At 33.7% G+C, this 25,859-nt stretch overlaps 1 protein-coding gene across 1 annotated transcript; it reads right to left on the reverse strand.

Annotated features, from left to right (window-relative positions):
- Positions 1-367: 367 nt before the first annotated feature.
- si:ch211-91p5.3 (uncharacterized) lies at positions 368-14,908 on the reverse strand. Its single transcript, XM_051100281.1, has 20 exons — positions 14,617-14,908; positions 14,234-14,362; positions 13,117-13,245; positions 12,331-12,483; positions 12,022-12,201; positions 11,775-11,943; positions 9,647-9,763; positions 9,308-9,487; positions 9,079-9,216; positions 8,396-8,527; positions 7,880-8,278; positions 7,529-7,663; positions 7,145-7,282; positions 5,409-5,642; positions 5,131-5,310; positions 4,768-4,980; positions 4,538-4,681; positions 1,865-2,167; positions 1,636-1,776; positions 368-1,357 (listed from the first exon to the last, which is right to left on the reverse strand). The coding sequence occupies exons 1-20, from the start codon at positions 14,815-14,817 to the stop codon at positions 1,269-1,271; spliced, it is 3,504 nt and encodes a 1,167-aa protein (XP_050956238.1). The 5' UTR covers positions 14,818-14,908; the 3' UTR covers positions 368-1,268.
- Between the last annotated feature and the right edge of the window lie 10,951 nt (positions 14,909-25,859).

The following is a 25,859-nucleotide window of genomic DNA, read 5'->3' on the forward strand; positions in this document are numbered from 1 at the left end:
TTATTGAACAACACTTCAATATTTTATCAAAATATAGTTTGTTTGTTTCTTCTTTTTTTTAGTTTAAGAATTTCATTACACTTAAAACAGATTAAAGCAAAACTGATCATAATTCAACAGCCTACTAATGCCAAAATTTGTTTTTTTGGTATTTAGTGTGAATTATTTTTGTAACATATTTGATAAGAATATTTGAAACCAAATTAATCATCTTTAATAAGAATATTTGAAACCAAATTTAACAAAGCTAACCATAATCAGTCATTGTTCCAATATAGTTTAAAAAAATGACTGGCTGACTATACATTATCCTGCTTATTATATGGCTGCTTACTATTTAAAAGAAAATGTGGACATTAAATACTTAATAATAATAATTTATTTTATTTGTTGACAATTATACATGTCAGTTATACAGTATTGTACTGGAAAATGGTCATTATTCAGAACACACATAAATATTGCAAACATACCAATTACAATCATGTATTCCAGAAAGCAACTGTTATATATTGAAATACATTGCATTATTATTAAACCAATAATGCTTTTTTCTGTTCTCACTGTATTTGATAGAGTATAGCTTTTTGTAAACAATTCTTGTAGTTCATTGTAAACAGGTTTCAAATTGCACAATCAACAGTTCAGTGGCAATTTTAATCAAAAACAATTAATGGATGTCAAAAGACACTGCACCGTTAATTTTCTCTTATAAGCCTGTGAAGATCTGGTTCATATATATATATATATATATATATACCAAAATTTTCCAACACAAGTTAATGTTGATACTGTAAAATGGCTCTGCAGTCAAATGTGAATTGAATAAATTCACATGACCAATCAAACTGTTAAAAATGTAGCTCATCTCCTTAAATCACATGCACAGCAGTAGATTACAATTAGTTTTCCAGCGATAAAAAGCAACAAACTCCTAAATCTGAATCTCACTTCGATTTGAAGGAATTTTCAGTGTAATATCAGTGCCTTTTGGGGGGAAAAAAATGAATAACTTTTCTTTCTTCATTTCGTAGATTTATAATTTTCTGCTGATGTTAAACAGGTTTATTTGGTATAAATCTTTAAAATACACAATTCAATACCATGGCCATTGATTTAAATCCCAGGGAAATAAGAATAAATATACATTTAAGAATGTAAATCTATATTTGTACTTAAAAAGCAACACCTTAAACTCGATAAAATTCCAAGCAAGGTTTGAAATTACAGTAGGTGACAAGGACACGCAGACCAATAATGAAAAAATGTCAATCGTTTTTGTCAGCGAGAAACCGAAATCTGAGCTTGAGCTCTTGAAGCAGCTTCGACTTTGCAGTTTCCCAGTTGTCTTCCCAGCCTAGAAATCAAACATCCAGCTTGTAACTATAATATTTTAAAATGTAATATTACACACAAATATTTCCAACTTGACTGTTTATTCTGATTATTGCTATTAATATAATTGTAACATTTAAAAATGAATCATTTTGAAATTATATTACCATTCTAAAGATTGGGGTCAGTAACAGCAAATATTTGAAAAGTACTGTGTTCATAATGTATTATATATTCATTATTAAATACTTATAAATACATTGAACATTTATTATTTTCTGAGTGTATTTGTGAGCTCACCTGGACTGCAGCAGGTTAACTGAACAGAGAAAGTAGCCTTTGCTCCGAGCGCCTCTTCTGTGTCCTCAAACACTGGCTGTGGCTGATTTTGCTTTATGAACCACTCATTTACAGAGTTTCTCAAAGGTGCAGTGTTTGCTTCTGTAAGAGGTTCAAAACAGAATGAAACCCACATTTTTTTCTAATAATATCTAGTAAGACAAACTGTTTGGTCTTCAGTGGCTCTAACCTGTCTTTACCCCCAGCAGACCCAGTATGCGTTCACACAGATGATTTCGAGCTGCTTTCTTGCTGCTTTTACATGTGCACTTCAGTGTATAGTCAGAAAAAGACAGCTGGATGCAGGCCCGTTCCTCAGACTTCAGGTCAATGACAGGGTCTCTCTGACCAGCCCCCTTCAGCATGGAGCTCAGCTGATTCTGCACCTCTTCAAGACTATCAGCTCCAAGTAGTGAAGGATAACCAAAAAGAGGTGATAGTGAACTTAGGGCTTTTTGGAGAGCATGTAACTTGGCTTCATCCTCTGAAGACCCTAAAAAAGACCATATGATATTTACATTTATTTCATGATAAGTATACTACAGATAAATTTGCATATTTATGTACTTAATAAAAATACCCTGAAGTTGTACTTTTAGTATACGAAACTGGTATACTTAAAGTCTGCTACATTAAAATAATAAATTTCGCACTTTAATTGTGTGGAAATAGTGCTGAAGTCCAACTAAACTAAGTAGTTCTAAGTAGAACTATTGCAAGTATACTTTAGGTACACTTTAAATATCTTGCATTTAATGATATTATCCAAAGATCATACAATCTTCATCAGTAGTGACATTTTAGGCTTAATATTAAAAAAAATGTGCATTGTGCACAAGTAGTACTCCAAATAAAGTTTAATTATAATTTTTGTATCAGTAAGTCTCAGACGAGATGTCCGTAAATATGTTAATAGAATTGACTATAATTAGTATGAAATAAATGCATTTTAAATGGTGCTGTCAATCGATTAATTGAAATGTTTTGAGAATAAAGTTGCAATTATGAGAATAAAGACAACATTTCAAGAATAAAGTCAAAATGTTTCACAAATAAAGTTGAAATGTTTTGAGAATAAAGTTGCAATTATGAGAATAAAGACGAAATTTCGAGAATAAAGTCAAAATGTTTCACGAATAAAGTGGAAATGTTTTGAGAATAAAGTTGCAGTTATGAGAATAAAGATGAAATTTCGAGAATAAAGTCAAAATGTTTCACAAATAAAGTGGAAATGTTTTAAGAATAAAGTTGCAGTTATGAGAATAAAGATGAAACTTCGAGAATAAAGTTAAAATGTTTCACAAAAAAGTCGAAATGTTTCAAGAATAGTTGAAATTACGAAAATTAAGTCGAAATGTTTCGAGAATAAAGTTTAAATGTTTTGAGAATAAAGTCGAAATGTTTTGAGAATAAAGTTGAAATTACAAGAATAAAGCTGAAATGTTTCAAGAATAAAGCTGAAATGTTTCGAAAATAAAGTCAAATTGCCACGTTAAAAAAAATCTAAAATTACGAGATTAAAGTCGTAATGTTTCGAGAATAGTTTAAATGTTTTGACAATCAAATCGAAATGTTTCAAGAATAAATTAGAAATTTCGAGAATAAAATTGAAATTACAAGAATAGTCAAAATGTTTTGAGAATAAAATTGAAATTACAAGAATAGTCGAAACGTTTTGAGAATTAAAATTGAAATGACAAGAATTAAGTCAAAATGTTTCACAAATAAAGTTGAAATGTTTCAAGAATAAAGTTGAAATGTTTCAAGAATAAAGTTGAAATGTTTCAAGAATTAAGTCAAAATGTTTCACAAATAAAGTCAAAATATTTCAATAAAGTTGAAATTTCGAGAATAAAGTCAAAATGTTTTGAGAATAAAGTTGAAATTACGAGAATAAAGTCGAAATGTTTAAAGAATAAAGTTGAAATGTTTCGAGAATAAAGTTGAAATTACGAGAATAAAGTTGAAATGTTTCGAGAATAAAGTCAAAATGTTTCAAGAATAAAGTTGAAATTTCGAGAATAAAGTTGAAATGTTTCGAGAATAAATTCAAAATGTTTTGAGAATAAAGTTGAAATGTTTTGAGAATAAAGTTGAAATTATGAAAATGAAGTCGAAATGTTTCGAGAATAAAGTCGAAATTACAAGAATAAAATTGAAATGTTTTGAGAATAAAGTTGAAATTATGAGAATAAAGTCAAAATATTCTGAGAATAAATTTAAAATGTTTCAAGAATAATACTGAAATTACGAGAATAAAAACTAAATGATTTGAGAATAAAGTTGAAATCACAAGAATAAAGTCGAAATGTTTCGAAAGTTAAAATGACAATAATTGGAATTTAATTTTGAATTTGACAATTCAAGTGTGCATATACAAGCACAGTATAACTGCTGACAGGACAGGTAGATTAGTTTTTACTGTCATATGGCCTGACAACATCTCATCTGACTGCAGTTCACTGTTGTTCTACTGAAGCTTTCTCATCACCTATACATTTCCTGTGCTCGTTTGACTAGCGCCTGGTGCTGAAGAAAAGTTGGAGTGCATGTCTCAAAAGTCTCCCGTTTGCTGTGGTCATAAAGACATTCTGCGACTAAATAAACACACTTTTTGTCAAGAAAAAGAGACAGAAGCGGCAGCTTTGAGTGGGGTGGGCAACCCTAGCCCCGCCCCTGCGATAAATATTTTAAACGCCATTAATCTGGAAGAATTAATTGCCTGAGTTAATGTGTTAATTTTGACAGCACTAATTTAAAAAATATTACTTTGTTACTAGGGTTTATATTTCAATATATTGTAAAAATGTAATTTATTCCTCTGATGCAAAGCTGAGCCTTTCTTCAGACACTCATTACTAACCTTGTCCATCGTACTTTGCATCGTAAGTAATGTTCTTTAATGAGCAGTAAAATGGCTTTGTAGATCCTTCAACATCTTCCTGAGGAAGAGTAAGAGACCTCTGAGAAAAGTGCTGCTTCACCTCCGCACTGCACATCTTTTCATCTTGAATTAGAGGTAAAGAAAAAAACATTAGTTAAGGTACATAAATGTATCAATGTATTTGAATACATAAATACACAAATATGTACCTGAGTTAGGATCCAAAATTTCCATTGCACGGCCGAATAACAGGTAGGCTCTTCGAGTAGCTTCTTTCTTGGTGTCGTAGCCTTGTTTGTTAGCAAAAGTATATTTTTCCAGGTTGATTGTCACAGTACATTTGACATTCTGATCACATTTCATGTTCTCCACATTCACGTGTGGTGGCTTGAGATTGTAAACATTAAACAGCTCATTGATTTCTGTAAAATACACAAAGATGTACAAGTAAATGAGTCCTGAGTTGCAACAACTAACTTAAACTTGCCGGTTTAATTTTACAATGTACTACTAGAGCTCCCTACAGGCGTTCCCTGCAATATCACAGCATCTTTTTTCCTGTGTTCCATTACCTGGACACTCAATCCTGCGCTTTTTTCTCTGTGAGGCTGGAGAGCTGGAGTCTGGAGGGTCTGGCTGCACAGGGACAGGAACATGGACTGGTTCTTTGCCTGATGGGAGCTTTACTGATGTGGAGATACTTTCAGATTTCAGGTTTGAAAGCTCTTTCACTGCTGCCTGACTGATAGATACTGCAAAAATAGACAAAAACAAAACCTTTACTTTCCAAAATATATGTCATAGACTGGATACAACACTTTTTCACTAATTTCTTTCAAGGTAAACTCACAGTTTGAAAGCTGTGGGCTCATGCCGCTGGTGAAAGGCTCTTCACTGGTCTCTGCTTTATACTTTTTCGTTTCATAGACAGGATTTCTGAAACCCAGTTGGTCTAGACGCTCCTTCAGAAGACCTATGAAGTTCTCAGTATCTGATAATGGAGGACAGCTGAGGATCCATGATAGCTGGTCCAGAGCAACTTTAGCTGCTTGGTGCTCTGCCAGTTTCTTCCTGGAGGAGCCATCTAAGAAATGTAAGAGTCATATTTCATCCCAAAATCAAAAAATATAGATGAGTTATCTATACTTATATTACTACAGTGCCTTGCAAAAGTATTCATACCCCTTTATTTTTTCATGTTTTATGTTGCAGCCTTATGTTAAACCGCATTAAATAACTTTTTTCCACATCAATCTACAATCCATACGGCATAATGACAAAGCACAACAGATCTGTGACAACTCTGCAAATTCATTAAAATTAAAAAACTGAAATAAGTACATTGCATAAGTATTCATACCCTTCACGCAGTACTTAGTTGAATCACCTTTACAGCCTCAAGTATTTTTGGTATGATGCGAAAAGCTTTGTACATCAGCATTTGGCAATTATCTGCCATTCTTCTCCTCACCTCTTCAACTCTCAAGCTCTTTCAGCTTGGATGGGGGCTGGCACACATTTTCTCCCATCTGCATATATGATCATGGAGCTCAAATAGAGTGACTATCAGCTTCTTGGTCACCACTCTAACCAAAGCCTTTCTCCATCAATTGCTCAGTTTGGCCAGGAGACCAACTTTAGGAAGAGTCCTAGTTGTTTCAAACTTCCTCCATTATGGATAACAGAGACTACATGCTTCTGTGAACCTTCAGTGCAGCAGAATTTTCTCTGAACTCTTCCCCAGATGCGTTGCTTAACGCAATCCTGTCTCTTGAGCTCTACATGCAGGACTTTTGACCTCAGGGCTTGGTTTTTGCTCTGATATGCATTTTCAGCTGTTAGACCTTTTATTGAGAGGTGTGTGCCTTCCCAAATCATACCCATTCAAATAAATTAGCCACAGGTTAACTCCACTCAAAGTGCAGTAACATCTACAAGTGATATGAGTGCTCCTGAGCTAAATTTTAAGTGTCTCAGAAAAGGGTGTGAATACTTATGCAGTGGAATTATTTCAGTTTTTTATTTCTAATAAATTTGCAAAGTTGTTTTTTTTACAAACCTGTTTTTTTGCTTTGTCATTATGGTGTATGGAGTGTAGATGTGGGGGAAAAAGTTATTTAAACCAGTTTAACATAAGGCTGCAACATAACAAAACGTGAAAAAAATAAAGGGGTATGAATACTTTCGCAAGCCACTGTATATAAAGAAGGGTAAACGGAACAGAACCAGCATAAATGTATGCCAGATATTAATGTTCAATAATTTAACGTTTTGGAAATTAGTCAGATTCAAAGGTGAATCAGAAGGCTGAGTCCTGACAGGAAAAGAGGAGGAGCTGGGAAAGGAAAAGGGTAATTAGTTATTGAGCAACATAAGCTGCTGATAATACTGAAGGACCTAATATATGAATGCTCAGATAGACATTGTATTCCTATAGGTAGACATGGACTAGCTGAGAGTCAGCTGACGCAGGCTTGACTGACGTGACCTGCCAGAAGTATTGCTACGTTTGATTTCTTTGTTTTGGGGGTAAAATATTCACCCAAATAGTGTTTAATAAATAAAGAACAGTGAAAATTAAATTACCTTTATCACAAAAAGTGAAAGGCCCAGTGAGTTTGAGCTTGCAGATGGTTGTGTTTTCATCAACAACAAATTCTTCTGTTGGTTTTTGTAAATCATGCGTGTTGAAATATTCCACAATCCCTGTCCTGTACGTCTGACCTGTTGTAGCAAAAATTAAAAACATGTTATGCTGTTCCGAAAACCATTTTAACATATTCTAATGCAATATCTCACTCCCAATAATACCAAAACAACTACAGTATCACGTATGAGTACTCCTGAAGTATTTTATGCAAAATATTGTACTATTTTTGGCCTCAAGTATAGGTGAAAATTTACATGTGAATATACTGGTGTATGACATATGAAATAATCTTGAAATCTAATCTGAACTTTGTACTTTACCTTCTGCTGGAGCACTGATGTGAAAACTTTCCCACAAAACCTTATAAGCTGCTTCAGTCGCTTCTTCCTTTGTAGAGCATCTATCAGACGCAACTTCTTGACTGAGATCCACAATCACTTTACTAAAAAAGTTTTCTGAAATGTCAAAAAATGTTTATTTTAATCACATTTCTTTTTATTATACGCTTAATAAAGCGTTTATTTTGTTAGTACAAACAATTTTTTCTGCTGTGAGCTTGTTTTTTGAGGCTGTTTGTTTTGAAATCACAATTAATCAATTGGCCAATAAATACATCCCTGTTGGTGTCTCGTGTAATAGCACATAATCTTTTTTCCTACGTGCTCCATTACCTGGACAATCGATCCTGGGCTTTTTTCTCTCTGAGGCTGAAGAGCTAGAGTCTGGAGGGTCTGGCTGCACATTAACAGGAACGCTGACTGACTCTTGTGCTGATGTGGAGATGCTTTCAGACTCTGAAAGATCTTTTACTTCTGCCTGACGAATGGATACTGTAGAAGTAACCACGTTTGAGCTGATGTCAGTGGTCATGGGCTCTTCACTGATCTTTGCTTTTTTAGCAGTGTCATAAACAGGATTTTTGTGACCCGGTTGGTCTAGACACTCCTTCAGAACACCTTTGAAGTTCTCCTCAGTATCTGATATTGGAGGACAGCAGAGGATGCTTGATAGCTGGTCCAGAGCAACTTTAGCTGCCTGTTGCTCCGCCTGTTTCTTCTTGGTGGAGCCATCTAAGAAATGTAAGAAATGCAAACAACGTCAGCAAACAATAGCTGGTAAATCAACAAACCTTTAGTGAAAGGAAGATAAATTATTTTTAACCGATGACTAAGTACAAATGCAGTTACCTTTGTCACAAAAAGTGAATGACCCAACAAGATTGAGCTTGCAGATGGTTGCGCTCTCATTAAAATCTTCTATTGGTTTTGGGAAGCCATTTGTGTTGAAATATTCCATCGTCACTGATTTGTATGTCCGACCTGTTTTAGCGAGAAAGGAAACCGGGTTTAGTGAGCGAATCAGAAACTCATTTTATCTTTAAAACCCATAAACACATGAGAAAAACATAGTACTTTTGGGATATGATTTAAACTGGTTAAAAATATTGTGAAAATAGGTGAACCTTAAACCTTAAAACTCTTTTAACCTTAAATCTTTCTGTCCCAAGAAATACAAAGTATAAAATTGAATATGTTGTCTTCTTGTGTATTTCAAACCATGATAGCACACATACATCACAGAGATGTCTATTTGACATCTGCATTTACATCTTGAAGATGTATTTTTAGAGTGTTTTCCTATCAGATGTCAGTAGACGTCTATTAGATGTCTTTAAGATGTTTATGATTTAGAATGTATGTAAAACTGACATCTTACAGACATCTGCCAGATGTTTGTACACAGCAGATGCTTTCCGGATGAAGTGATCTTTAACAGACATCTTGCAGATGTACGTGTGCTATCTGGGAAGGCCATTCTTGTCCATTAAAGGGTTAAAACTGCACATTTACTGCACAAATCTTTTCTTTACCTTCTACTGAAGCACTGTTGCAAAAACTTTCCCATAGAACCTTATATGCTGCTTCAGTCGCTTCTTCTTTTGAAGAGCATTTATCAGATGTAACTTCCCGATTAAGATCCACACTCACTTTACTAAAGTAAGTGCTTCCTAAAATGTCAAAATATAAAATGAAGTACTCTATCATACATTTATCTCAGTGCGCCATAAATCAGTAGTACAATTTCTTAGTCAATTTCACCCGAGGAAGATGAAGATGAGGCCTCAGGGTAAGAGCTTGATGGTTCATCTGTGTTTTCTTCCTGTAATTTCAGCTGCTCGAGGGCAATGTATGCGACGTCTTGATGGGCCGTCTTTTTGTCATTAAACACCACTGTGCCAGTGAAACTTTGCCCATTCACTGTCACTTTACCTCTGTAACCTGTACAAAGGATGTGAACTGCATGATTAACTGTTTAATCTAAGTTAATTGAAAGAATTTCATCCACTTTCCTGAATGTATAAACAAATACATGTTTGATTTGTTTTTAAAAGACTATCATGCAATTAATATTAATTGGACAGATGATGAATTTCTTACCTTGGGCTTCTTGATCCTCTGTAAAAACAGGAAATTTTTCATCTGGCCATTTCTTTGCCTGACAATATTCATAAAGATGATTCTTGTATTTAGGCGGGTTGCCAGGAAACACTGAATCTGTGGCCAAATAAACACTGAAATGAGACAATCTTAATACACCTGTACTGTTGCAAACTCTAAATGGCTCAAGGTGAGTTAAACTGTGTAATTTATCTTATTTTATTCTGTGTTAAAAGCATGACAGAAGGCTACTTAAGTGTACTTAAAGAGATAGTTCACCCAAAAATGAAAATTCTGTTATTAATTACTCACCTTCATGTCATTCCAAACCCATAATTAAGCTATTTTTGATTAAATCCAAAAGCTTTCTGACCCTGCATAGACAGCAACGCAACAACCATGTTCAAGGCCCAGAAAGGTAGTAAGGACATCATTAAAATAGTCCATGTGACATCAGTGGTTCAACCTTAATGTTATGAAGGTATAAGAATACTTTTTGTAAAAGCTCATCAAAGACTGACATGGAAGAGAGTAAATTGTGTATTCTTGTAGGTTCATAAAATTTCAGTTGAACCACTGATGTCACTACGGACTATTTTAACAATGTTCTTACTACATTTCTGGGCCTTGAACTTGTTAGTTGCGTTGTTGTCTATGCAGGATCAGAAAGCTCTAGGATCAAAAATATCGTAATTTGTGTTTTGAAGATAAACAAAGGTCTTACGGGTTTGGAATGACATGAGGGTGAGTAATTTTCATGGGATATTATGTGTGGTTTAAAGTAGAAGTTCACTTCCAGAACAACAATTTACAGATAATGTACTCACCCCCTTGTCATCCAAGAGGTTCATGTTTTTCTTTCTTCAGTCGTAAAGAGTTTTTTGAAGCAAACATTTCAGGATTTTTCTCCATATAGTGGATTTCATTGGTGCCCGCAAGTTTGAACTTCCAAAATGTAGTTTAAATACAGCTTCAAAGGGCTCTAAAGGATCCCAGCCGAGGAAGAAAGGTCTTGTCTAACTAAACAATTGGTTATTTTCTAAAAAAATTTTACTTTTATATACTTTTTAACCTCAAATGCTCATCTTGTCTAGCTCTGTGTGAACACTGTGCATTCCGGGTCACCACAGGTAAGGTATGTCGAAAAACTCCCGACTCATTTCAACTTCAAAATCGTCCTACATCGCTGTAGAAGCACCGACCCAGTGTTCACAAAGTGCACGCACAAGGAGGGTCAAACGCCCTTTACAAAAAAAAGGTAAAACAGAGATGTAGAATGATTTTGAAGTTGGAGGAGAAAAAGATATGGGAGTTTTTCAACATACCTTAACTGTCATGAACCTGGAATACACGGAGTTCACCCAGAGCTAGACAAAATAGAGGTTAGAAAGTATATCAATTGTAATTTTTTTTTAGAAAATAACCGATCGTTTCGCTAGATAAGACCCTTCTTCTTTGGCTGGGATCGTTTAGAGTTCTTTGAAGCTCAAATTCACAGGAACCATTGTATGTTTACTAATATAGAGAACATTTGTGACCCTGGACCACAAAACCAGTCATAAGGGTAAATTTTTGAAATGAGCTTTATACATCACCTGAAAGCTGAATAAAAAAGCTTTCCATTCATGTATGGTTTGTTAGGATAGAACAATATTTGGCCAAGATACAACTATTTCAGTATATGGAATCTGAGGATACAAAAAAATCCAAATACTGAGAAAACTGCCTTTAAAGTTGTCCAAATTAAGTTTTGATATATTTACAGTATATATTTACTTAGTTTCCTAATGATTTTTGGCATAAAAGAAAAATCTATCATTTTGACCCATACAATGTATTTTTGGCTATTGCTACAAATATACCCCAGCGACTTAAGACTGGTTTTGTGGTCCAGAGTCACATTTCTGAATTTTTTTCCTCAAAAAAAAATTTCTTTACGCCGAAAGAAAGACAAGAACATCTTGGATGACAAGGGGGTGAGACAATTATCTGTATATTTTTGTTCTGCAAGTGAACAGCTCCTTTCAACTTTCTTTGTGAGTGCACTTTCGGCCCACAAGCAGAAACTAAATGTTGCTAAATCGAACATAAATATTAATGGTATTATTTCTTTCTTAGATCTTTTTACCATGTTTCACTTTCTCCAGTTGGTCCACTCTGCCTGTCAGCTTGTTGATCTTCTCCTCAACTCTTTCCTGCATCTCTTTAAGTTTGTTGACTTCAGGGCCCAGGGTCTCCATGAGATCTTTGTTTTGGTCCAGGAAGTCCAGGAGACTCTTCATGTCCTGAGGTTTTTCCTTAACATAAAATCATGTTTTAGAACAGATATGATTTAGAACATGACAAGAGTTCAGTGTTAAGTCTACTGTACTTACTTTGACATTTTCCTCTTGGTACCCCTCAAAGCGTGAGACAATGTCTTCAATCCTATCTTTCATGGCTTGCTGCTCACGATCCAGAACTTTCTGGAGATCTTTGATGGCTTGGAGATCTTGCTGTTGGCCATCGACCTCACACAGGGATTTATTAAAATTCTTGTCCAAGATGTTGTAAAACTATGAAATTGAAAAGCTTTTGGTTACGTACTGAATTAAATTATAAATAATAGGCCCTACAATTATATTAAAAGGCAATATTATCCTAATCGCTGTTAATAATAATAAAAATAATAATTTTCCATCCACCTGTGTTATCTCCTTTTCCAAGTCTTTCATTTCTGGAACATGAGGTACAAGCTTCTCAGCCAGCTGCAAGAGTGTTTCGTGATGCTTTTTCATGTCGTCACTGCTCACTTTAAAGTCAGGTGAATGCATCACACTGTTCCGTACATTTATTACCTGCATTGTTGAATAAAAGTAAGTGTAAAAAATTGCTATCCAGCACAACATGAGAGCTACAGTATTTGAACATCCATATCGATACTGTGGTTACATCTATAGCACATAGCAAGTTTACTCACACATTGTGACCCTGGACCACAAAACCAGTCATATGGGTCAATTTTTTGAAATTGAGATTTATATATCATCTGAAAGCTGAATAAATAAGCTTTCCATTGATGTATAGTTTGGACAATATATGGCCGAGATAAAACTATTTGAAAATCTGGAATCTGACGGTGCAAAAAAATCAAAACGTTGAGAAAATCACCTATAAAACTGTCCAAATTAAGTTTTTAGCAATGCATTTTACTAATCAAAAATTAAGTTGTTATATTTTTATGGTAGGAAATTTACAAAATATCTTCATGGAACATGATCTTTACTTAATATCCCATTCATTTTTTGCAGAAAACAAAAATTTATAATTTTGACCATACAAAGTATTTTTGGCTATTGCTACAAATATACCTGTGCTACTTAAGACTGGTTTTGTGGTCCAGGGTCACATATAGAGGTTCTGAATGACATCATGTTGAAAAGTTGATTTTTGAAGGGAAATATAGGATATTTCCTCTTCATAACACTTACGTTTCTTACAAATTGTCCTGGGATGTTCTTGTTTATGAAATGTTTACAGAAACTCATTAAGTTTAGGATGGCAGCAATATCAAACTGCTCAAAATTGTGATGTTTTGTCTGCCCACGAGGCATATGTGCCTGTCGTAAGAAGAGACATGCAGTCAACAATGTTAAAACTGTAATGCACAGACGTTTTTATTCACTGACACCGCATACAGTGCCTTGCGAAAGTTTTCATACCCCCCTTTTCTTATGTTTTGTTACACTGCAGCACTATGTTAAACTTTTTTCCCCCATACACCATAATGACAAAGCACAAAACAGGTTCGTAACAGCTTTAAATTGCAAATTTATTAGGAATAATAAGTTGAAATTATTCCATTGCATAAGTATTCATACCCTTATCTGGGACCCTTGAAATTTAGTTCAGAAGCATTCATATCACTTGCAGATGTTACTACACTCCAAGTGGAGTTAACCCGCAGCAAATTCATTTGAATGAGTATATTTGGAAAGGCACACACTTTTCAATAAACATTTTAACAGCGGAAAATTCATATCAGAGCAAAAACCAAGCCCTGAAGTCAAAGGAACTGTCCGTAGAGCTCGGAAACAAAAATTCTGCTGCATTGAAAGTTCACAGAATCATGTAACCCATAATGGAAGAAGGTTGGAACAACTAGGACTCTTCGTAGAGCTGGCCTCCTGGCCAAACTGAGCAATTGATGGGGAAGGACCTTGGTTAGACTGGTGACCAAGAAACTGATGGTCAGTCTAGTTAAGCTCCATGATCATTTTACAGAAGGACAAACATCACTGCAACACTCCACCAATCCGGTCAATCCTCTCCTCCATGAAGACACATGAAACACCACAAGATTCTCTGGTCTGATGAACCTTAGTTTCAAAGTTGCCACAAATTTATTTTTGTGCTTTGTCATTTAATGTATGGAGTGTAGATTGATGTGGGGAACAAGTAATTTAAAGCAGTTTAACATTAGGTTGCAAAACAAAACTTTAAAAACATGATGGGGTATGAATACTTTTGCAAGGCACCACATCTAAATATAAATATAAGTGGCAACACTCTATTATGCAGTGGTTAGTAATGATAAAACCAACCTACTTTGGCAACTTCCCACTTATTTGTGGGCCACAGATGAGGATTGCAGTTAAGCCAGTGCATACTATTACCCTGCCCATTATGATTGGCAATGATTTCAATCTTCCAGTGTTCACACAACTGGCAGAGATTCTGATGAAAGAAGAAAAATCCAGTTTGAAAGACATGTACAGACACTTTTTTTGTGTATTGTCATATTTCCATTTGTGTTGACACACATTTTTATTTAATATGGCAATGACATTATTCTAAATTGTTGTGTTAAGTAGGAATAATAGAATACAGCATGTAAGATAGATAGATGGATAGATATATAGATAGAAATTAAACAATAAATAAAGAAGGCTTTTTCTATTGGTCACGTTGACTTGACATGTACAATTTACCTTATTCGCGTATTTACATCTTGACTCACAGGGCTGCCTGCTGAGTTTAGGATTGTTTCGAAGAGAATTGTGATAAGTTTCGGTTTCCTTTTCGATGAAGTTCTGAATGCGGCTCCTCAGTATGTAAAGACTCTCCGTTGTTTTCAGCCAGTTTTTGTACTTTTCATCAGTGAAGCGATTGTAAGACTGTGTGCTGCTCATGATCGCTAAATAATAATAATAAATCGCAGAGATCGATCACTGTTTTGTTACAGTGGAGCTCCGATGCGATGTGCCTCCGCCTTCATCAGCAGGTCAGCTGACTCCTGAAGTTGCCAGATATTCGAGAAATCAACATCGCGCATTATTATAGCAAAAGGAAATGCTAACTTCTTTGTTGAGAGTCTTCAGTACCATGATAACCGTAGTTATTAAAGTAAAATGGAATGTCCGTAATATTAGTATTAGCCTTATAAATGTAAAAGCCTTATAGCCTTATAAATGTCGTATTAAAACGATCTCGTAATCATTTACTCATTTGTGTGCTGCGTTTAAAATAGGCTACCCCACATCCAAATTTTTAACTTATCTAAAAAAATGTGAAACAAAATTATTTTATTTATTTGTTTATATTGTTATTTAATTTTTTTTAAATTATTTGCTCCTTAATTCATTCAAACGTTAGTTTAGACCTACTGTTTACAACTGTGTCAGTGAAGAGATCTCACATATGAGACGTTATATTTGAATAAACAAGTGAACACATGTGAACAGAATTGTATGCAACACTTATCCACCTTTTTCCACCCTCAGCGTCCAACGGTTCATTATCCGCTACAGGGAAATAACAAAAATAGGGGGGAAAAAAAGTGCTCTACATGCTCTACAAACCACTGCGGTCAGGCCAGCCGCCAAGTCGAAAAGCACGGTCAATCTAGCCGCCACTTTATTTCGATGGTCGCGCATAAACTGCATGTTACGGTAAAAGCACCAGAGAACTGATCCAAATGGCAGTGCTGGTCTAGAACATATATATATATATATATATATATATATATATATATATATATATATATATTCTCTGTCTCTAATTTTAAAAAGCTATAAAAATAAAAGTTCTAAATTGCACAGACCACTTTCACCTCAGATTGAGAGTGCACCTTGCCACAGTGCTAGCAGCAGAGTTTCAGGATTATCTGATTTGGAATTACAAAATAAGAGCCCACCCAAATCTGATTTATTTGTTGTTTTGTCTCTGTTTAAGAAGCTATAAAAATAAAAATTCTAGATTGCACAGTCCACTTTCACCTCAGATTGAGAGTGCACCTTGCCACAGTGCTAGCAGCAGAGTTTCAGGATTATCTGATGTGGAATTACAAAATAAGAGCCCACCCAAATCTGATTTATACACTGTTTTGTCTCTACTTTAAGAAGCTATAAAAATAAAAGTTCTAGATTGCACAGACCACTTTCACCTCAGATTGAAAGTGCACCTTGCCACAGTGCTAGCAGCAGAGTTTCAGGATTATCTGATGTGGAATTACAAAATAAGAGCCCACCCAAATCTGATTTATACACTGTTTTGTCTCTACTTTAAGAAGCTATAAAAATAAAAGTTCTAGATTGCACAGTCCACTTTCACCTCAGATTGAGAGTGCACCTTGCCACAGTGCTAGCAGCAGAGTTTCAGGATTATCTGATGTGGAATTACAAAATAAGAGCCCACCCAAATCTGATTTATACACTGTTTTGTCTCTGTTTAAGAAGCTATAAAAATAAAAATTCTAGATTGCACAGTCCACTTTCACCTCAGATTGAGAGTGCACCTTGCCACAGTGCTAGCAGCAGAGTTTCAGGATTATCTGATGTGGAATTACAAAATAAGAGCCCACCCAAATCTGATTTATACACTGTTTTGTCTCTACTTTAAGAAGCTATAAAAATAAAAGTTCTAGATTGCACAGACCACTTTCACCTCAGATTGAAAGTGCACCTTGCCACAGTGCTAGCAGCAGAGTTTCAGGATTATCTGATGTGGAATTACAAAATAAGAGCCCACCCAAATCTGATTTATACACTGTTTTGTCTCTACTTTAAGAAGCTATAAAAATAAAAGTTCTAGATTGCACAGACCACTTTCACCTCAGATTGAAAGTGCACCTTGCCACAGTGCTAGCAGCAGAGTTTCAGGATTATCTGATTTGGAATTACAAAATTAGCGCCCACCCAAATCTGATTTATTTGTTGTTTTGTCTCTGTTTAAGAAGCTATAAAAATAAAAATTCTAGATTGCACAGTCCACTTTCACCTCAGATTGAGAGTGCACCTTGCCACAGTGCTAGCAGCAGAGTTTCAGGATTATCTGATGTGGAATTACAAAATAAGAGCCCACCCAAATCTGATTTATTTGTTGTTTTGTCTCTGTTTAAGAAGCTATAAAAATAAAAGTTCTAGATTGCACAGACCACTTTCACCTCAGATTGAGAGTGCACCTTGCCACAGTGCTAGCAGCAGAGTTTCAGGATTATCTGATGTGGAATTACAAAATAAGAGCCCACCCAAATCTGATTTATACACTGTTTTGTCTCTACTTTAAGAAGCTATAAAAATAAAAGTTCTAGATTGCACAGACCACTTTCACCTCAGATTGAAAGTGCACCTTGCCACAGTGCTAGCAGCAGAGTTTCAGGATTATCTGATGTGGAATTACAAAATAAGAGCCCACCCAAATCTGATTTATACACTGTTTTGTCTCTACTTTAAGAAGCTATAAAAATAAAAGTTCTAGATTGCACAGACCACTTTCACCTCAGATTGAAAGTGCACCTTGCCACAGTGCTAGCAGCAGAGTTTCAGGATTATCTGATTTGGAATTACAAAATTAGCGCCCACCCAAATCTGATTTATTTGTTGTTTTGTCTCTGTTTAAGAAGCTATAAAAATAAAAATTCTAGATTGCACAGTCCACTTTCACCTCAGATTGAGAGTGCACCTTGCCACAGTGCTAGCAGCAGAGTTTCAGGATTATCTGATGTGGAATTACAAAATAAGAGCCCACCCAAATCTGATTTATTTGTTGTTTTGTCTCTGTTTAAGAAGCTATAAAAATAAAAGTTCTAGATTGCACAGACCACTTTCACCTCAGATTGAGAGTGCACCTTGCCACAGTGCTAGCAGCACAGCTTCAGGATTATCTGATGTGGAATTACAAAATAAGAGCTCACCCATTGTCGTCTTGGTATGTGAAGTGTACTGTAATACCTATCTCTGTGTTATCTTCTTTATATAAAGTAATGTTTCTATGATGGAGTCTGATAAAGTACATGATAGTCCTTAATATTAATTTATTTGTTTAGATGGCAAGGGCAATAATGAAGGTATTTCCAGCTGTTCCCATTTTACAATTTGAAACTTCCAGAAAAGAAATGGCCAGTGAATGGATAACGATGGCTCTCCAGATACTAAAAGCATCAGGTTTGTAAAGCAAGTTCTTGTCTGCTGTGTGCTGGCATATATAATCAAATTCAGCATTTCTCTTTTTTAGATCTGACTCAATTCTAAATTGAAATACACAAAGCATAAGTCAAGTATAAGATAAAACAGTAATAGAAAAAAATATTTGGTAATATTTTATATTACCAAATATTTGGTAATATAAAATATTATATATTATAATACCAAATATATTATAATACCAAATATTTTATATTATAATATTTTATTTTATAAGTATACACAAACAAAGCACTTAAAATCATAAATCATTTGCAAAGTATTGGGTAATATTTCATATTTTATAAACTTAAGTTAATAGACTATATATAAATAGGGACTTGTTCATTAACTACAATTAATAAAAATTAATTACTGTATATTAACTGTAATTAATTAAATGTTACTGCTTAATTATCTCATATGTATTGAATTAGTTGATTTGTTAAAAACTTATTAATGATAAGTAGTTCTCCATTTAGATTAGGTCAAGTAAAATCTGAAAATGTCATTAAGTGCCTAAAACCAGCCTGTATGACCTTCATGTCGCTGTTCATTATAACGATCACAAGCACACTGAATTGTACATTTTGCAAAAAACATAACATTTTAAGACTGTCCATGTAAACAAGGATATTCACTGCAAAAATGCTTTTCTTACTTAAAATTTTTGTTTCCAGTCAAAATATCTTACAATTCTTAAATCAAGAAGAATTGTCTAGACAAGTAAAAATTATTGTCTTGTTTTCAGAAAAAAAAAAAAAAAACAAGTCAAAACTAAGCAAGTTTTGGCTAGAAACAAGCAAAAAAAAATGTTTTCTGTTTAAAATAAGATTATTTTGCTTACCCCTTTGGCAGATTATTTTGCTTGTTCCAAGCAAAAACTCACTTAATTTCGAAATGTTTTTTTAATTGTTACAAGTACAATAATTTGTACTTGTGTAGAATATTCTTCTTGATTGAATTAGTTTTAGATATTTTGGCTGGAAACAATACAAAAAATCTAAGCAAGAAAAACATTTTTTGCTGTGTTGACAGTTAAATGTTTATTTCTGTCACAAATTAATTTTTGTTTATATGATTTTTGCAGTGTTCGATGAAGCCAATAACTGTGCCATGTGTTCGCTTACAAAGACTGCTAGATCTGTGCGTCGTGTGATAAATTGGGTAAGTTTGTTAATTAATTGATAAAGGAGAATGGGAAAGTGAAAAGCCATAGCAATATTAAACTTTAGAAGTTCCCTGATATTTCTGACTTCTACATTTCTAGATCCAATGTGACACCTGTGAAAGGTGGTACCATGAAGAGTGCCTTGGTATGGCTGAAGAAGACCTAGAACAGGCCAGAGCTAATAACTGGAACTGCATATTGTGCTCTTAAATTGTTTCTTTAAAAAGAATTTGATCATTTTTTGGCTGAAGTATCCAAGTTATTCTTTTAAATTATTCTTGATAGTTGTACATTGTAATCAGTTTTGATTACATTAAGTATAAACACTGATTTGTGAAAAATGTGAAAGAAAAGTCTACATGGTGATGACATTAAACATTTTTACATGTAAAATTCAGCATTTGAACATCTTGTTGTGTATTTGACAGTGTGGAAACTTTGCTGCTAGCACTGTGGCAAGGTGCACTCTCAATCTGAGGTGAAAGTGGTCTGTGCAATCTAGAACTTTTATTTTTATAGCTTCTTAAAGTAGAGACAAAACAGCGTATAAATCAGATTTGGGTGGGCTCTTATTTTGTAATTCCACATCAGATAATCCTGAAACTCTGCTGCTAGCACTGTGGCAAGGTGCACTAAGGTGAAAGTGGTCTCACTTTTATTTTTTTCTACTGAAATCTAGAACTTTTATTTTTTTTCTAGAGACAAAACAGTGCAGATTTGGGTGGGCTCTTATTTTGCATCAGCTGAAACTGCTGCTAGCACTGTGGCAAGGTGTACTCTCAATCTGAGGTAAAAGTGGTCTGTGCAATCTAGAACTTTTATTTTTATAGCTTCTTAAAGTAGAGACAAAACAGTGTATAAATCATATTTGGGTGGGCACTAATTTTGTAATTCCACATCAGATAATCCTGAAACTTTGCTGCTAGCACTGTGGCAAGGTGCACTCTCAATCTGAGGTGAAAGTGGTCTGTGCTATCTAGAACTTTTATTTTTATAGCTTCTTAAAGCAGAGACAAAACAACAAATAAATCAGATTTGGGTGGGTTCTTATTTTGTAATTCCACATCAGATAATCCTGAAACTCTGCTGCTAGCACTGTGGCAAGGTGCACTCTCAATCTGAGGTGAAAGTGGTCTATGCAATCTAGAACTTTTACTTTTATAGCCTTTTAAAGTAGAGACAAAACAGTGTATAAATTTGATTTGGGTGGGCTCTTATTTTGCAATTCCACATCAGATAATCCTGAAACTCTGCTCTGCAATCTAGAATTTGTATTTTTATAGCTTTTTAAATGTAGAGACAGAGAATATATATATATATATATATATATATATATATATATATACGCACATACATACATATATGAGAGCTATGGTAAAAATCACGTTCTAGACGAGCACTGCCATTTGGATCAGTTTTCTGACGCTTTTACCGTAATACGCAGTTTATGCGCGACCGTCGAAATAAAGTGGCGGCTAGATTGACCGTGCTTTTCGACTTGGCGGCTGGCCTGACCGCAGTTACAAACCAGTGTGCTCATTATTAAGATAATACATTAAAATAATATGGTAAAACACACCAATCTGCAATATCAAGCATAAAAAACAGTTGTTTTGTACAGCTAAAAATAGCTGGACGCAGATGTGACCGGAAGCCACACCCATAAATTTTACAAATGGCCGCGCCCACACTTACAGTAAGAAAAGGGTGGATTATTTAATGAAATGGAGCAACATTTCATAAATAGATGAACATAAAAGAGCTGTTAGTCAATAGCGCCATCTAGTGGAGATCAGAATCAGAAAGAGCTTTTATTGAGAGGGGATTTTGTTTTGGTGACAGAAGACAGAAGTTTCAAGTACACAGAAATACAAGAAAATAAATATAATAATATATAGGTAAAACAGAATATTTATTTATTTATTTTAAACGAGACAATGCCATATGTGGTGCAAGATAGAAAGACAGATAGATAGATAGATAGATAGATAGATAGTGAGAGAGAGAGTTTTTTTTTTCAGACGATTCAATCATTAGTATAATCTTGGTTTGCATGTGTCTTGGATTGCTCTCATCTTGAAGTTCTCATCTTGTCTCAGTATGTGTTGAACATGCAACACAGTAGCAGAGTTTAACGGGAGGCCAGGTGTCCCCTGGCAGGGCTCCGCTTTCAAACAAGATCCTCCATCTGTCTCTTTTTGCCTCTCCTTTCTTCATTTGTTCATCGGTAGGGAAGAACAAGGTGAACTCTGTCCCCGAAGCTGTTACATAAGACCGGACGATTATTAATCAGGCATTATAAATAAAAGTATAGCTGCGGAAAGCTTATTTAATAATAATAATCTTAAGTTGTCTGCTCCTCCATATACAAGTGAGATGTTTCAGTCTCTGGGCTCCGAAAGTATTTGGTTCTATGGACTGAAGTGATAGCTCTTTGTCTTGCCTTCTTAGTAATTACACACAAATTACTGGTTTATTGCAAAGTTTTTTTTTTTTTGCTCTGTAATAACACTGTAGAATGTGCTGAATCTCCATGGAAAACTGAGGTCATCATTATCTCATAAGAAAAGACTGTCTAAACATGCAGCAGCCACACATATATGCCAATTGTGTGATCACTGTTATCCTCCAAATAGAATATAGCTGGTGGTTTCGATTAGTGGCAGAAATGTTAAAATTATAGTTTATAGTCTAGACTGAGGAAAGCCAGACTTTCACCTTATAAAACATCTCAGGTTGGCTCGTTTTTCAGGATCTGCTGCTGGGGTTTGTTTATTTATTAGAGTTAGAAAGAATACAAAAAATATCCCGTACTAGTACAGATAAACACTAAAGATTTAGTTGTTAAATTATAATATTTTGTCACATATAATAGATCAAAGTTAAATGCTCACCAGGTTTGGCATATATTTTTGGAACAAATTTTTGTTAAAATAAATAATCAAAAATAAAGAAATGCATTAAACAAACATTAAACAAACAAAAAACATTGTATTTTTAAAATATTTTATTTCTATATTTTTTTACATATTTTTTTTTATTTATATTTAATATTTTTTAAAGAAAGACTATAAAACATGTTATTTCTATAGTATTACATAAAGTCTGAAAACCATAGTTTTAATATTTTTATTTTTTTAAAGTTTTTTGAAAAATTAATACCTTTAATACCTAAATTAATACTACCTATATATTTATGTGTTAAATAAAATAAATGATTATACTTTGTGTGTGTGTATATGTATATGTATATATATCGGATTTTTTTATTTTGTATAAATTCTGCAAACTATAAAAAAGTACATATATATAGATAGATAAATAGATAGATAGATAGATAGATAGATAGATAGATAGATAGATAGATAGATTTTTTTGTCCGCATCGGAACAACACAAAAAACAGTCAAATCTGATACAATTCCACACAGAACCCAAAAAATGCACTGGACAAAATTATTGGCACCCTTAACTTAATATTTGGTAGCACCCCCTTTGGAAAAAAATAACTGAAATCAATCGCTTCCTGTAACCATGAATGAGTTTCTGACACCTACTGGAATTTTGGACCACTCTTCTTTTGCAAACTGTTCCAGGTCATTTAGAGTTAAAGGATGCCTTCTCCCATCTGCTGTTCTGAGATCTCTCCACATGTGTTCTATGGGATTCAGATCTGGACTCATCGCTGACCATTTCAAAACTCTCCAGCACTTTGTTTGTAACCATTTCTGAGTGCTTTTTGAAGTGTGTTTCAGATCATTGTCCTGCTGGAAGACCCATGACTACTGGTGGAGACACAGCTTTCTGACACTGGCCAGCGCACCCCAAAATTCTTTGGTAATCATCAGATTTCATGATACCATTCACACAGTCAGGGCATTCAGTGCTAGAAGCATCAAAGCAACCCCAAAACATCTTTGAACCTCTACCATGTTTGACTGTAGCAACTGTGTTCTTTTCTTTGAAGGCCTCATTTCTTTTTCTGTAAACAGTGACATGATGTCCTTTACCAAAAAGCTGTACATTTGTCTCATCTGTCCACAGTATGTTCTCCCAGAAGGATTGTGGTTTTGTCACATAAGGTTTGGCAAACTCAAATCTTGCTTTTTTATGCAGTGGAGTCCTCCTGGGTCTCCTACCATAGCGTCCCTTTTCATTCAGATGGCGACGGATAGTGTGAGCTGATACTGTTGTACCCTGTGCCATTCGAACAATCCTTTGTTGTGATTTTTCATTAATTTTGCTCTTCTTTCATTAATTTTGCTCTTCTTCTCTTCTTTCTTTTCTCCATGCTCAGTGTGACACACAACACAAAGGTTGAGTCAACTTTTCTCCATTTAACCAGTTACAAGTGTGATTACTATATTGCCCACACCTGGTACATGACACAGGTGTGTCTAAATACAAATTACAGGAGCATCACATGCTTGAAAAGCAATTATTTCTTACAATTTTGACAAGGTGCAAAAAATTTAGTCCAGTCCATTTTTGAGTTTTTGACTTTTCTTCTCTGTTTTTTTGTGTGTGTGTTGTTGCAGTGCAAACAAAAACAATAAGCCTGTGAATACCAAAACATTTGCGATTGGAACAATTTTCTGAGAGAAGTATTGCATTTTCTGACAGAATTGCAAGGGTGCCGATATTTTTGGCCGTGACTGTATATATATATATATATATATATATTATTTGTAATTTATTTTTATATTATTACATAAAGTCTGAAAACCATAGTTTTAATATTCTTGTTTTTACAAATTCTTTATATATTAGTATCTTTTAAATTCTTATGTATAAAAAAAGTATGAATATTTATATAATAATAATAATTGTATTTTGTATATTATTAAATTCTGCAGACTATAAAAAAGTTTTTAGATATTATTTCTATTTTTTATATTATTAAATTTTTATATTATTACATAAAGTCTGAAAACCATAGTTCTCATATTTTTATATTTTTACAAAATTTATATATATATATATATATATATCATAATATATGAAAATATCCATACAGTAGGGATAAATTGTAATATATGAAAAATATATAAAGTATAAAAATATATGTACATTTGAATATAAAGGAATTATGAATAAAAACATTGTACAAAGATATAAGTACCAGTACATTTGGAATATTTGGAATCAGTTTAATATAATGAATAGTATAGAATAGAATAGAATAGAATAGAATAGAATAGAATAGAATAGAATAGGCCCTATAATATAGTATAATATAATATAATATATAGTTGTATAATATAAATAAATACAATTTAAAATAAACAGTACAAATATATAGCATAAGCACAGTGTTTTATTTAAAATAAACAGTACAAATATATAGCATAAGCACAGTGTTTTATTTACATTTACTGTATAGTACAGAATATTTGCAAAAAATATATAGTAGGGATAAATCATAATATATGAAAAATGTTTCTAAAAAATATATAAAGTATGAAAATAAATGTACATTTGTATAAAAAGGAATTATGAATAAAAACAAACTGTATAAAGATATATAAATACTGTCTAGTATATCTGGAACATCTGGAATCAGTTCAATAGAACAGAATAGAATTGAATATATATATATATATATATATATATATATATATATATATATATCAAACTGCAGTTCATATATATTATTAATATTTTTATTGACTATTATTCATAACAAATTAATTTTATCGCTCAAAATGCAATGAACAAAAACCAATAAATACATTTACATTTAGTTTTTTTATATTACATAATAAATGAAAAGAAAACAGACAGAATAGAAAAAGAATAGAGCAAGGTGTTAGAGGCCTGTTTTGGCTTTTTGTTAAATGTATAATAGAGAAATATAATAAAAGAATAGAGAAGTTAGTGTTATTTTTATTATTTTTTTAAAGAAAACAAGTAGTAAATTAATAGAGTGCAAGTCTAAAATAGAGCAAATTTTTTTTTTTTAAATAATAGAATTAGAATAGAGAGTGCTAGAGGGTCAAATAAAGATTCTAATAAATACATAAATAAATAAATTACAAATAGTGGGATCATTCCACTAAAAAAATATAGTCCCTTATAAAACGTTGCTATGTAACAAAACTAATGATCCGCTATGGGAATTGCGCAGTGATATAATAAACAGGTGTTTCTCGTCATGCCTAATACTATATTATGGAATTTAGGCTGCATATTTACCATTCAGACGCCTGAATAGGAATTATCCGCTTTACAAAACAACAGCATAGTGATCGTATCTTTAAAACAGCGCATTATATCCGTCAAATACTGTAATCTTCTTCTATCAATGACGGTGCTGTGCTCCACCCTCTGCCTCAGAAGCTCCGCCCCATCCCGTGCGCATCCCGTCCGCATTCTGCAAGAGGCACGGGAAAACAGGGATAGACCATCCCGAGAAACTAGGGGGGTTACGTTATTACAGACAGTACGGGTTTAATTCGTATTTACTCATGTTTAAACAATAAAACAGACTTTATGTGATTTTAAATACAGGATTTTGTGACTAAATAACAATGAAAGCGCACGTTTAGACATAAAAGTAAACACCTGTGCCCACCGAATTTCACTGTACCCTTTCCCAAACT

Source organism: Labeo rohita, chromosome 25 (genome assembly GCF_022985175.1).
Source record: "Labeo rohita strain BAU-BD-2019 chromosome 25, IGBB_LRoh.1.0, whole genome shotgun sequence".
In the NCBI taxonomy this organism is placed as follows: Eukaryota; Metazoa; Chordata; class Actinopteri; order Cypriniformes; family Cyprinidae; genus Labeo; species Labeo rohita.

Excerpts from the sequence above, each read along its gene's own strand:
- si:ch211-91p5.3 (XM_051100281.1), bottom strand. The coding sequence starts at position 14,817 with ATGAGCAGCACACAGTCTTACAATCGCTTCACTGATGAAAAGTACAAA. Across the intron at positions 11,944-12,021 it reads ACCAAGAGGAAAATGTCAAA|GAAAAACCTCAGGACATGAA; the intron begins GTAAGTACAGTA and ends TTTTATGTTAAG. Across the intron at positions 8,528-9,078 it reads CAACAGTGCTTCAGTAGAAG|GTCGGACATACAAATCAGTG; the intron begins GTAAAGAAAAGA and ends TCGCTAAAACAG.